We start from the raw sequence: 14,476 nt of genomic DNA, 5'->3' as shown, positions 1-14,476 counted from the left end.
AACAAATTTTCCTTAATGTTTTCTTTTCACTAATCTTTTTAAAATTATAATATCTAATAGTTTTTAATAAAACTAAGTTTGGACGAAGTGGCACCAAAGCCACCCCAAAGTCGTTGCCTTCCGGATGGAGTGGGTAGGCTTAGCGACATCACCACCAAGCTATTCCTCTCTCTTTCTCCAAAATAAACAAACTAGTGACAAACTCGACGAATGCAAGTCGATCATCCCCTCCCCTCCCCTCCCCTCCCCTCCCTTTCCATACCCGATTAGCTAATCGAGTCAGAGTTCATTGTTAGGAATTGTTGCTACGTGCTCATCTATTTTTTTTAAATGTTGAGCCATTAAAATTAAAATGATTAGTAGTTGACACTCTCAAGTCTCAACCGCCCAACCACTATTACCTACCTCACAAGCCACCCACACCACGCTCGTGGACAACGGGCGGGGTTCCTGTGGCCATTGTCCAATGTACACCCATCTCACACCCGCATACCTATAACACATAGTACCACGTTACCACCCACTGAATCTCACTACGACTAAATAAGGCGACTTACAACATAACTATGCGAACCATCATATCACATTATAACACGATGCAATTCATTATGCTCTACTAAAACCCTCTTTGTAAAGAGACTTTGAATATTTGAGATGGGTTGATAGAAAAACTCAAAAAAGCAAAAATGTCCAAAAAGAATAATTAAGGTGTTGTTTGTTTTTTCATAGATAAAACATCTGCAGTCTGCGGACCATATCTGCAGGCATCTGCAGCAGAAGAGGTGGACCAAACATCTGCAGACTGTAAGAAGAAGACTGTTTGTTTTTTAACTAAATGAGCAATTTTTTGTTCATTTGTTAAATAAACGAATATCCTAACAAAAGTTTCATCAAATGTTCGGTTCATATACAGGCCTACTTAAGTTGATTCTGGGATTAAATTGCCTGGTCTGTTTTCTACTACTACTACTACTAGAAGCTTGTGTTCATGAACCAAATATGTGTCTGCAATGAACATATTTAAAATCAATGATATATAAAAAGTGAGAGATTGATTGATACCATCAACAACAGCCATCTCGATATCTTCCATGGTTATAAGCCCCTTTTCCATAGCTTCCTTCTGGTCCTGTTCAGTAGATTATTCAGTTCAACAAGCTAATTTAAACATGGTAATAATGAATTAATAATACATAAATAGTGAATGAAAGAATAATACCCGGCGCCATTTCTTCATGAGCTTACGCTTACGCTTGCCGGAAATAGTGGTGTTTTGGGGCTTATGTTTCAGCTTTCCGGTAAGAGGGTCACCGTGCGCCGCTCGCTTACGGTCGGCGATGGCGGCTCTCCGCCGCTTCAGTACCACATTGAAGACGGCCATCCCGATATCTGCTTCTCGGTGACTAGGGTTTCAATTGGGCGTCCATGGTTCCTTATTTGTATTGTCGATGGAATAAGTTACACAATTTCCCCCTCATGTATTACGAGTGAAGTGTCTGATGATGAAGGAACAAAGAAGAAGAAGTGGAGAAGAGGTGAGAAGTCACATGTACAAGACTTCTGGGAGAAGAGGGCGCGCAGACGATTTTTAATGAAACGTCTTCGGAAAAACAAACGCACTGCAGAGCCCAACGTCTGCGCGCCCTCTTCTCAGTGCAGACAAAAGTGGTCAGAAAGAGCTTTTGAGGAAAAACAAACAGCACCTAAGACAAGTATGGTGTTTGACAGGACACGTGGCGAAACCCCACATGATCAGAGATGCAGAACAAAAAAAGGCCTGCATATTCACATGAATGTTGTGGTCACGGGCTTCACTTGCGTAACCCCACCCCCCATTTAATTCTTCACTCATTTATTATTACAAAACATCACTTTTAATTTTTTTTATAAAAAAATATATATACACGTACACAAATAATTAATTTTGGAATCTCTAAATGCATTTCATGTGAGCTGAGTAAAACAATACTAGAATTATATATTAATAAAAGAGCAACAATATTTTATAAAAACTAAGCGAAAAAAAATAAACAAAAATTAATCTGTTTTAAAAGGTAAATAGTTGATGAAGTTAGAATCTATTTAACACTATTATTGTGTCTTAACTAATTCCAGCTGAAAACCACTTCCATAAAGTTATAAACCAGTTATCAAAAATCAACAACTATACTGTAAGGCTATAAGCATATAAAAACTAAACTTCATAAACATTTTAAAAATACAAATCCTCACAGTTCATTTTCATAAAATAACAAACAGCAAAATTGAACTTAAATTTTTTTTTTTAGAAATAGTTCTCACCTTTTTTTTTCCATATAATCCAAGATATAATATTAAAATCAATAATAATAGAAATTGAGAACTTGCTTATCTAATATCTATGGCTCTTCTTCATGTACAATAGCCTTTACTTCCTTTCCTTCATTATCCGAGAAACCAAAAATCGACTCCGAAGAACAGGTATCGTAGCTGACGCAAGTTGTTGCGTCCAGGACACCGCCAGGGCTCGACGGTGTCCGCAGTGGCTCATTGGAAACCCACTGCTTTGTGACTTTATGAACAACCGAAGGGCAAGTGTCCACCAAATACTCCTCCATTAGTTGATGACAGCTTCTCACCATTTCCTGTCCAAATCAAATGATAATAATAATAATTAAATCACGTCAATTTTCACATCTTTTCATGCTTCTATTTTCACACTTTATGACCAAAGAAACCGTTATTATTTGGAAGAAAAATACAAAGCAATTCAAGTACTTTGTTTACTTTTTAAGAAGGTTATGTGTTCAAATCTATAGAGCGTAAAAGTTTAGTCTTTAAAAGGACGTACTTTGTTTACTTTCACGTAGTAACTCTCCGGTATCTCCGCACCTACACCGGCGACGGATATCGCCGCTGCCGCCGCTATCACCGACGGCCGGAATCCTAGAAAGTCAACCACTGCCCACATTCATAAAAAATATGTTAAGTTTGAGAAATCAATGAAAAAAAACTGATAGTGCAATGTCGCGTAAGTAATGCCGCGTAAGTATAAGGACCTAGTTGTCGTAGTTACAGGCATAGGGTTTTTTAGTTAGTTTTTCTCCTAGTTCGAGTCTAACAAAGATTATTATAAAAGGTTATTTGTATTTAAGTTAATCATCATAATTAATAATACAATCGAGGTTTGAACTTGAAATCTGATTGCTTTTACCGCGAATGGTTTTGACGATAAGATCCGAACATATCGAATGTAACCGTTGGTCGTTTGTTGATGAATGCGGGATGTTAAAAACGAAATAGTCGATGAAATCGAAAGGGGTGATGGATCGGAGCCTCCAGTCGAGTTTCTCCATGACCAAAAGCTCCATTCGTTGTATGGTTTTCGGTTCTAATACGTATCGGGGGTCCGAAACTTGGAGATCTAAAAGCAATGGTACCTCAGACTCCACCATTTTAGCAGCTAAAGATAAACACGCCACTGATAATAACTGGAATTCCCATCCATTATTCAACTGTATTCACATACCAATGTATTATCATATATATAAATTCAAATACATACATAAATTTCATGCACGTATATATGTTTTCAAAGCCAATTATAGACTATTATAGACACACGTCAAACATTTAATCTCACATCGTTGCAAAATGTCATCTAAAAGAGGTCAGATGGCCGTTTTGACAAAAAAAAATTCAAAGTCCGTATGTTTATGGCCAGAACGGGTGTCCGGAAATTAGACAAACCGCGAACGGTGTTTTAAGTTTTAACCAATAAATTTTAAGGCCCGTGAATGGTTAAAATGGTCGTTCCATATATTGTTCAAACGACCGTTTTTACCGGTAAGTTTTAAAGTTTACTTTTTTTTATCAAAGCAATCGTCTAAATGTTCTACGAGAGGGTGTTTGGGATTTCTTATTTTTATCTCTTTATAACTTATTTTTAAAATAAGTTGCAAGTTATAGTATTCTAACTTATCAACTTATCCCATCACATATAATTATTTAAAACAATCTTAAACACCTTTTTAACTTTTCGAAAAAGTTATAAGTCAGCTAAAATAAGCAATATCCCAAAAAAGTTATAACATTAATGTTTTATGCATTTATTTAATTATTTTTTATATATGTATATATACCTCAAAAGAGGCACCGTTTAAAACAGTAATAATACCTCAAAAGTGGCAGAGGATAAAAACCGGTCAAAATAGTTGACCGAAAGTATGGCGGTCAATGGTTGAAACCGGTAATATGAGTGAGCCTGAAATCAATCAAATCAATTCTAATTAGCGTTTAATAATATTATATTATTATTAATATACGAGTGTGGATAAAATGTAATAATATATAGACGCAAAAGCCTACATTGAGAATCCAGTTGATGGAATCTTGACGGTGGATGCCGTTGACTGACCTGTTGATGAGGTGGTCGGAAAGTGGAGAGTGACGTGGCTCAGCGGCGATGAGTGAGTCAATGACGAAGTCTTGACGGTGGTTGACGACGGCGGACATCATTTGTGAACGGTGGCGAGTGGTGGTGGTGGTGGTACGGTGGTGAAGGAACAAATTATAATATTCACCTAATGTTAAAGGATTGAATCCCGTTTGATTAAACTTATGCAAATACAACTCTTAATAGATTCCTTTTTTTAATAAACAACAAAATTTCATTCAAAAGACACTAGCAAGTCGCTAGAAACACCAATACAAACGACAAAGCATAATAACACCACCAAGCAATACAAACATTGGACAAAACCAATAAAATATGCCCACCCAAACTATACTCATTACAACTGAAAACTCCCAAAGTCCATCTCTATTTGCTCTATTTTTTATCTAAAGGAATCTCATCACATTTGTTTCCTCTATCAAGCTAGTCATTTGAATTGGAGACCGAGAGTGGACTAGCGCATTCCATTTTTTCCACAAGCATTAAGTCGTGATTAAACAAATCGCTTGAAGAACTTTAACCTTTTCTTTGGTAAAATAATTGACCATGACATAAAACATAACTTTAAAAAAGCTTTGAAATTGATCAATAAATCCGTAAGCACAATACCTTGACCCAAGCAGCTAAATGTATCCATAGATTTGATCCAAGTAAACCCAAATCTATTTAGACCAAATAAAACCGTGAATTTTGTGTTAAATTTATGTAATTTCATAAACTAATGCTATAGACTATAGAGTAGCTATAAGTAGTTGAAATAAAGAGAGAAAAAAATGTATACTTTTTCTTAAAAGCAAAATTTAAACCTTTCATAATATTAAGGGGGTGCTTGGCCTAGCTTTTATTTTTAAGCTTATGCTTATATATAAAATTAGCTTATAGTTTTTTTTCTATTATTTGATAAGCTTTTTTTAAGTGTTTGGATTAGCTTATATTCTACAAGTTAATTATGTGTCTTAATAAGTTGTTAAATCCAACATTTTTTAATTTGTTTGAGTAATAATTACTAATCTACCATCATTTAAGGACAAATGAGTAATTTACACCCTTAAACAAATAACCTTCATCAAATAAGCTAAAAAATCATATTCAAATAAGCTTCTTCAAATGAGCTTATATTAACTAATAAGCATAAGCTTAAAAAGCTAAGCCAAATATAAAATTAAGCTTATTTTGTAAAAAAAAAAAAAAGATAAAAAGGCTATAAGCATTGTTAAAAAAAAGCTAGACCAAACACCCCCTGAGTAGTTTATGACTAGTTTAGCCAGGGGTGGTTGTTTATATATAAACTATATCAGTTTTAAAAAATGATACCTTTAAAATGTTATATCCTGATTCCTGGACATGAAAGTGATATGTCACTGTAAAAATAGTAAAAATAAATATTCTAGACATGCACCATTAATTGGTGTTAGGACTATCATACTCATCAATCAATGCCTTCTTTTACCATTTGTATGGTAAAAAATAGAAATAGTAACAACAAAAAATATTAAATCTGATGGTATTTGATGAACAACATATATACAAATCAACTTTTTGGTTAACTCAATCTAAAAGGTTGTTTGGTAGCTTTTTAATTATTTCGTTAAAAGACTATCTTTGAAGTCAGAGCCTCAGAGCTATAGTGTTTGGTAATTTGGTTACACCTCTTAATAGCTCATAAAAATCATTAATTGTTAAGTTTCGTATAACACCACTTAATCATTCTGACATTTTATTGATTCGACACTAGATTGCCAAACAACCTCTAAATAATAGACTTTTAGTTAGTTTTGAATTCATGGAGAAATGGATCGAGGCCCCATTGGTGGCGTTGAACCGAAAATTGTCGAATCATTGTTCGCTGGTACTTAACTAGTCTGAAGGGGAAGTGCTACTAATTTTGAGCGTGTGATTCGCTATTCCAATCATAAATAGTTTAGTTTGTATTGTCGGTTTCTAAATCAAGATAATAAGATTTAAGGATAAATATGATGCAGGAGCATCGAGAATCTTTTTTATTATTAGTTTATCTTTTATTATTTTCCGTTTATTTCGATTCCATGTTTATCTCATTTTCTTTTAGTATAACTAGGGTGTTAGGGTTTCTTTGTTATTCAGTTTTTGATTAAGTTTTATATTATAAGAACATTGTTCTTTGAACCTTTGGTTCGTTTTATCGTCTTTGATTAACCATGAGTCTCTCGAGCCATTGATCGCTTCCGAAACTGCATCAGTTGGTATCAAAGCTTTTGGTTCTCAAATGGCTCGACATGGAGATGAATACTTTCTCGCTCGTAGATTCGCCGACAGAGGCAACGAAAGGAGGGTTTTCTACTCGTGTGCTCGTGGTGAAGATCGACGTCCTATTCGCAGATTCGTCGACCGAGGCAGCGGTGGAGTCTATTCCAACCCACGGGATCTTAAGATTAAAAGACTCCGATAACGAGTACATGACCTCGAGTTACGGCACGAGATTCGGCAACTCAAGCAACGGATCCAAGATCTTAAGGCATCATCAACTTGGAAGGAAACGGAACCGGAACAACCCGTCGGGGACGAGTTAACCGGGGATGAGGAGCATCCTCCCAGTGGTGACACTATCTATAACTTTCTGCCCGTGTATGACGATTACCGGGACGAGGATTGGTATTCTTGGATGTATGGTAACTCTTTGGACAGGAGGATGACTGAATACACGAGAATGTCTCCTAGCATATTTTTTGATTTCTTGAAGGAGGAAACGATGGTTAAAGGTGGTAATTGTGAGGCTAATGATGGTGTTACATCCACGGTTAATGATACGTTATTTCCATCTATTGAGCCGCAGAATGAATTGGAAATTTCTACGATAATTAAGGTAACTGAAGATATGGTATCTCCATCTTTTAATTTCAAAATTTAAGGTGAAGATATTAATGATGGTTTTAGTCCAAAGTTTCCGCCAATTGCTGAATATTATTTTCTATTGTATCAATTATATAATAATATTGATATACATGAAAAAGGAAATGGTGCATTAATTTTGGAGGGCTTTCATGCACCTCATGTTAATAAAATCAACAATGAGGGTGAGAAACCACCACCTTAAAGGGATAAGGATATAATGGAATCTCCTCCTAAATGGGATTTTCAAGATGAAGAGATAAGGATTGAGTATTGGTTAGATAATTCAAACAACTTCAGTGAGTTAACACCAGTTTTATCAAGCATTATTAAAAGCGCAAATGATGATCACTTTCCGTTCATTAGTTCGATTCATATCAAAACAGAAATAGGGATATATGTGGTTACTAAAAGTGGTATTGTGGTGAATAATGGCAGTAACATGTTTGCTTCCAGTAAAGATTGGAAGACTAGAGGTGGTACACGTCAAGGTCCGAAAGACACGACCCATGAAATCGAATTGCGTAGTTGGGTCATGGTGATAATAAATGATGAGCGGATTCACATTCCCTTCTATCCAGGCGGTGTATGTTCAAAGCCGCGTGAGACAATTTGTGAAGTTGAATTGGCTGGACAACTCGTTACGGTAACAATAAATAGGAGTCGGGTTGATGTTCCAAGTTTATTTTACAAGTTGCTACATGTAAAAAAAGGACCCGATCTTTTCGATGTTCTCAAGACTCGAGGACGAGTCTTTTTCGAAGACGGGGAGAAGGAGGTAGAGAGACTCGACAACCCAATAGACTCCGGTGGTACATATTTCGAGCAGGGTGCGGCGTACTATGAAGTTGAGCTCTTTGGGTGGATCATGGTGGTAACGATTATGAATCGAGTTGACATTCCTTTTGATCCAGGTGGCTTTGTTTTAAAAGCAAAACTCGAGGACGAGTTTTTTCGAAGAGTGGGAGTATGATGCAGGAGCATCGAGAATCTTTTTTATTATTAGTTTATCTTTTATTATTTTACGTTTATCTCGTTTCCATGTTTATCTCATTTTCTTTTTGTATAACTAGGGTGCTAGGGTTTCTTTGTTATTCAGTTTTATATTATAAGAACATTGTTCTTTGAACCTTTGGTTTGTTTTATCGTCTTTGATTAACCATGAGTCTCTCGAGCCATTGATCGCTTCCGAAACTGCATCAAATAACTATGGTCTATGGAAAACTCATTGAAAACCTCATTAGCTTACCAATAAGGGTAAATAAAACTTAAATGACCTAGTTAGCTCCTCAATAAACTTATACTCGTGAAAATGTATGACTATAAAAAAGTCATTGTTGTTTTTTGACGTAACCACTATGTTATATAGTTACAGGTATACGCATGGTTAGTTTAAACAATTTTGAAGGTCTGAATCAAAATGAGATTTTATGATCCATTCATGATAATTGTGAATAAAAACAAAAAAAAATGTTTTTATTTTATGACCCTTTCATGATAATTTGTTTGTATAGCTGGTCTCACTTATGACTTGCAATTTAACAACACATATGTTTACTACTAACCCAACACATAATTTTTAGTGTATTATGCCCATTATATTATAATATATCTAGATACAATGTTGTTATTATTATTTTTTAAATTATAAAGATTTTATTTCTACTGATGAAACATAGATATTACATCAATATAGCAGGTAGGCGGGCAACATAGATATTTAAAAAAATAATTTTTATAATTTAAAATTATTTTTTTAAACTTGAAGGGCTTAATTAAGTGTGGACCTAAGACCTGTGTTTGAGTTTGCTGACCCACATGTCGGTCCTGAGTATACCTTAAGTAGTAAAGATGAATACGCAGGAAGTAAAAGCAACAAAAGCGTTTTGTAACAATAAATATCGAACACACATCTTATAGTGACGATTACGCCTAATCATAGATTGAATCATGTTAAGAGACCCTAAAACTAAGCATTGGTTTTAATCAAGTCTACATCGAACTTTGTCTTACCAAACTTTGATAAATTACTAAAGTCACACATCTCAATTTAGTCTTCTTTCTAAACATTAATTCATTATGGAAAGAAAAACTTCACCGTCTGTCACGTTACAAACATACGGAATTTTATATGCTTCATCTTAGAGATGGAGATCGGTCAATATATATAACTCAAGGGTTGAGTTGTTTAAAGTACATTTTGTGCCTTCAATGTCAGCAATCACCTTGAACCAAATGCAGCCCCACCAATCCCGCCAGTGTCATCCTTCTCCGACAAAGACAAAACCCGAGTCGACAAACCACATATGACTACCGAGCTCTGGCCACTGATTTATGCTATTGTACTTTCGTGGATTTTTAGCTCAATCACAAATCATATTCTTGATTATATAGATATAATCGACATTACTCTTATACTACATATTGATTATATCTCTAAATATTAACATTTGGAAAACCCTAATCATGTCTAGTCACAAACATGAAATCATACATCAAGTCAACCATACGCGGGCTTTAGTTTGGTGTTTGTATGTTTCTCAGCTCTTTAGACATCGAAAGGGAATCATTTATCCCTTTTAAAAGAGATTGGGTTTTGCAATTTAAAAGGAGGTAGCGGCACATCTTGTTGCTCGCTTGCCTTCTGTTTCAATGTAATCACTATTCTATACATATCACGGAATATTAGTTGGATAAATAATAGTCCGCATTTATGTTCATCATATAATACTTAGGAAAGTAAAGGATCCGACCTTTTATGTCATAACAACAAACTTGAACTAAATTGTTACAAGATTGACTTTGCTATTCAAAAGGGGTTCGTATAACAGCAGCCCAAAGAGCCAATTCAGTAACGAAAGTAGCCCAATATCAGCAACCATTTCCCATTTCGGGTTTAAATCAAACGACCTGTATAACCCGAAACCTTATTCGGGTAACTGCTTCAGTAACTAACTAACCCGTTTTGTTCCAGTTACTTCAGGTGGTCCTTAACATTGATCAAATACAGTTTCCAAACCCTAATTTCATCACACACCAAAACCGTCAAGTTTTGGCTCATAACTGCATTCTGCAACAATCATGAGCTGGTTCTTCATAATGCAGCAAAGGTATAACCGAAATCCACAATTAATCATGTTATTCGATATTCATGCATAATTTGCTTCATGAATCGGTAATTTTAGCTTCGATGCTTCTGTAACTGTATTAGATTGTACGATAACTTGATAAAGTTACGGTTTATATTATTGTTTTGACCTAGTGCCATGAATCACGACTCTCAATTATTTGATCGTGTTGCTTTTACGAGTCAATTTTGGATACTGAATTGTAATTTGACGAGTGAAGTTTCAGATTCTGAATGATGTATGTGTGATTGAAGATATTAAAAGCGGTTTCCATTAATAATGTGTTGATTATCTTCTCTGAAATGTAGGCCTGTAGACGAACACAAACGTAGGCATTTCGTGTTCGTTCATTTAACTTTAACTCAACACGAATACGAGCATATAGTCGAACAATTTTCTTTTGTTCATGTTCGGTTTTTAAGAAAATAGGCATGTTCGTTTGTTTAAATCTTAAACATTCACGAATGTAAACGAATATAAACAAACTTAAACAAACATAACTGAACAAACATAAACGGACAAAAAATTAACATAGTTCAACAAAAATTTAAACGTAAGTTCGTATTAATATATTAATATAACTACTTATGTATTTGTTAAACATTAAACTAACATAAGTGGACGTTCGTGAACATAAATGAACGGAGAAAACGTGTATTCATTTCATTCGTTTTATTAAACAAACAAATTTTTTTGTTCATGTTCGTTTGTTTATTAAATAACATAACTTCCCGCCGAACAGTTGATGAGTGTTTGGTTTGTTCTGAAATGAGTAACAGACCATAACTATTGAACAATTTATGTTTAATCTAACTGAAAGTTGTGCATTTTTATATTTTTCTTTATTAGACGGCAATTGAAGATCAAAATGCAGTTTAATTGTATCGAAATTCTAAAGTGTTCATGTAATCATGTCATACTTCTTATTTTATGATTACTGATATGATGAATATGTAATGTTGTACAGGTAGAACAGTGTTACTTAGGGTTTGCCTGATGGGTGCTCCAAAGCAGAAATGGCTACATAAAGAAGAAGTGGCTTTGAAAGCTGGAGTTGCTAAACACGGAGCAGGAAGATGGCGCACAATTCTTAAAGATCCAGAGTTTAGCAGCGAGTTGTACCTTCGCTCTAACGTGGATCTTAAGGTTTGTGCTTTTTTTTGTTTCACCTTATGCAGATATTATTTGTAGAAACGAAGTGACCTTAATTGTTGGAGTTTGCATGGATTAGGACAAATGGAGGAATATGAGTGCAATGTTAAACGGGTTGGGATCTAGGGTGAACGCTAGGTCAGCCCTAAAGAGAGTGCAACAAGCTCCTAAGGCTAATAGTGACAATCCTTTGACACACACAATCATAGATCATAACGATGAAAAGGCGGTTGATATTAGGCCTCTTCCGTCTTCTAGTGGCTCTCCGCATATTGGTAGTTCTAAAAGATCCATGATAAGGTTACACCTTCGTAACACATACTAGTTTTGTTCTTATTCAATATAATTTGTGTACAGTTTTTTTTACTGAAATTTATAGTTACAGGTTGGACGATCTTATTATGGAGGCAATAAACAACTTGAAGGAGCCCAATGGCTCTAAGAAGACTAGGATCCACACATACATTGAGGTACTTGTGTTATATACTTATATTTATGTTCTCCCACCTATGATTTACAAACTAAATAAAAAGATAGTCGACCTTATAGGCTCGTAATGTTGTCTCTCGTTTTGCAGGGACAGTATTGGGCGCCTCCAAATTTCAAGAGCCTTCTGTCTATGAAACTGAATTTTCTAACGAAAACGGGTGTACTCGATAAGGTACAATTTGTGTCATTAAGTGTCACGTGTCATCACATGTTTCATTGGAGTTAATTATACTGATTGTTGCAGACGAACCACCAATATAGAATATTGTCGTCTAATGAGAATAAAATCCCGATCATGGTATGTATAGAGGGAATGCAGAAAGGTATTTCTAGTGGTCCTACGGTTGATAAGGATGAAATAACTGTTCTTACAAAAAGTCAGTGTGATTTGAGAAGTATGACTCCAGAGGCAGTGGCTGCAGCGGTGGCTCAGGCGGTAGCAGAGGCAGAATCCGCCATTGCAGCAGCAGAAGAAGCGGTAAGGGTGGCTGAGGCAGCTGAAGCTGATGCAGAAGCTATTAACGCTTTTGCAGACGCTGCCATGAAGACACTGCAGGGAGAACCACTCAAAGGCTGGTAAAAATCATCAATGCATGTACATAATTATTATTATCGGGTTCGGGTTAGTACGGCACGCTCGTGGGGTTGGGTTGACTGGTTGACCCGCAAAGACCTTTGTTCATTTTGTTTAAATATTGAGTCTACTCATTATAATTAGGAAACTAATAGTGTTAATCAAAGTCCTTGAAAGTTGAAGGCCTAGGTGGTGGTATGCATCAAAAGTACAGTTTGGGTTTTTAGCAGTCTAATTTTACTTGACCTGTTAGACAAAACACAGCCCAAACTGACCCTTTTGTAAGTGAACGGGTCAAAATTGCAAACCATACATGTTCGGCCATTTAATGGTGTGACAATTCAACCTTTTGCAGATGATTCATCCATGACAGAAATGGGCTTTCTGGGAATGCTTTGAACGGGAGTTTGCAGTTGTAAATAACATCGGGGTTATAGTTTTGCAGATGATTTGTTGGCTTTTTATAAAAGTAGATATAAAAATATATAATAAATAATAAAAAGCTGGTTGATGTTGGTTGTCAACATGGCATGCTTTAATTTTGGTTACCGTATTCCTTTTGTGGTTACTTTGTATTTTTACAAGAGTTGCAGCGTTATACAGATTCGGTGCATACTGGTTGAGAAATGTGGACTTATTATTACTTTTAGAATCACTACCATAAATGCTGAGGTTGTAGTAAAAACAGTAAATTGTGTTAGGACTTTGGACGATAAAAAATCAATAATCCGTAGCATCTAATTGGAATACTGATTGTAAAATCGCGTCTAATGATATACGGTTTATGAGCTTATTTGGTTATAAAAAATCTGTTCTATATAGTTGATAGTTTTACGTTTCTGACAATTTTAAAACTCTATTTGTCATATATTTCAAGATTATGTAATATATTCGATTTTGATGTTGGTGAACGGGTATGAGATTGATTTCGTGCGATTGAGTGATAGCAATCCCAGGTCCATGAGAATATTAATAAATATTTTGGCTCTCCCGCCATCCCTTGCACATGACACAATGGTGGTCGTTAAAAGCTATTTTTTTACGTCCGTCTGCATGATATTGAAAGTTCGTTTTTCAAAAACATAGTTATTGTATTTTAGGCGCCCTATAATAATCGGAGATGATGGCATTAGAAGTAGGATTCGTGATAAGTCTTTTGATTAGCAGCTTATATATCAATCAAATATACAGTTACTTTCACACCATATTATTTATCAACCAAAAATACAGTTTTAACATAATCTGGACCTATGCATTTTTGGGCTGCTTGTAGGGCTCTAAACGAACTGAACGAACACGAACAAGACCTTGTTCTTGTTCGTTCGTTAAAAAAATAATGTGTTCACGAACACTTACCGAACGAGAGTTTATGTCGTGCTCGTTTATTAAGGAAATGAATGTGTTCACGAACACAAATAAAATAGGCCAAGCCTAGAAACTGAGACCGATGTATTCATCAACGTGAATAATGAAAGCATGTAAATAAATCGAACAAACATGAACAAAGGCATGTTCGTGTTCGTTCGTTTAACTTTAAAAAAACACGAACACTTAATCGAACAAATATTTAAGTTTATGTTAGTTTATTTAAAAAATGAACACTTGTGTTCGTTTGTTTAAAATTTAAACGAACATTATTGAAAAAAGATAAACGAATATAAATGAACAAATGTAAATGAACACAAACAAACATAAACAAACATAAATGAACACAAATTAACAAATATAAAACATTTAAGTAAATAACTTATCCAAAAAAATATTTAATTATTTTTTATTAACACATAAACGAACAAAAATTAACGAACGTTCAATAACATAAATGAACGA

The 14,476-nt window shown here is 35.0% G+C and overlaps 1 protein-coding gene and 1 pseudogene across 2 annotated transcripts; one reads left to right on the top strand and one right to left on the bottom strand.

The window, feature by feature from the left end:
• Nucleotides 1–2,343: 2,343 nt before the first annotated feature.
• On the bottom strand, nucleotides 2,344–4,515 carry LOC143605392 (cyclin-D4-1-like). Its single transcript, XM_077081529.1, has 5 exons — nucleotides 4,348–4,515; nucleotides 4,157–4,243; nucleotides 3,158–3,494; nucleotides 2,831–2,940; nucleotides 2,344–2,624 (listed from the first exon to the last, which is right to left on the bottom strand). Exons 1-5 carry the CDS (start codon nucleotides 4,495–4,497, stop codon nucleotides 2,379–2,381), a joined length of 930 nt encoding a protein of 309 aa, XP_076937644.1. The 5' UTR covers nucleotides 4,498–4,515; the 3' UTR covers nucleotides 2,344–2,378.
• A 5,793-nt stretch (nucleotides 4,516–10,308) lies between these two features.
• On the top strand, nucleotides 10,309–12,675 carry LOC143605389 (telomere repeat-binding factor 1-like; annotated as a pseudogene). The gene is made up of 6 exons (XR_013148510.1): nucleotides 10,309–10,413; nucleotides 11,399–11,577; nucleotides 11,663–11,883; nucleotides 11,969–12,053; nucleotides 12,161–12,244; nucleotides 12,317–12,675. The product of XR_013148510.1 is annotated as a telomere repeat-binding factor 1-like (transcript).
• The last annotated feature ends 1,801 nt before the right edge of the window (nucleotides 12,676–14,476 follow it).

The sequence above is a fragment of the Bidens hawaiensis genome, unplaced genomic scaffold (genome assembly GCF_021521415.1).
Source record: "Bidens hawaiensis isolate Kalapana, Puna unplaced genomic scaffold, B.hawaiensis_p1.1 tig00069286_1, whole genome shotgun sequence".
Classification (NCBI taxonomy): domain Eukaryota; kingdom Viridiplantae; phylum Streptophyta; class Magnoliopsida; order Asterales; family Asteraceae; genus Bidens; species Bidens hawaiensis.
The sequence above is the reverse complement of the archived record's forward strand: the minus strand, read 5'-3'. Positions and strand labels throughout refer to the sequence as shown.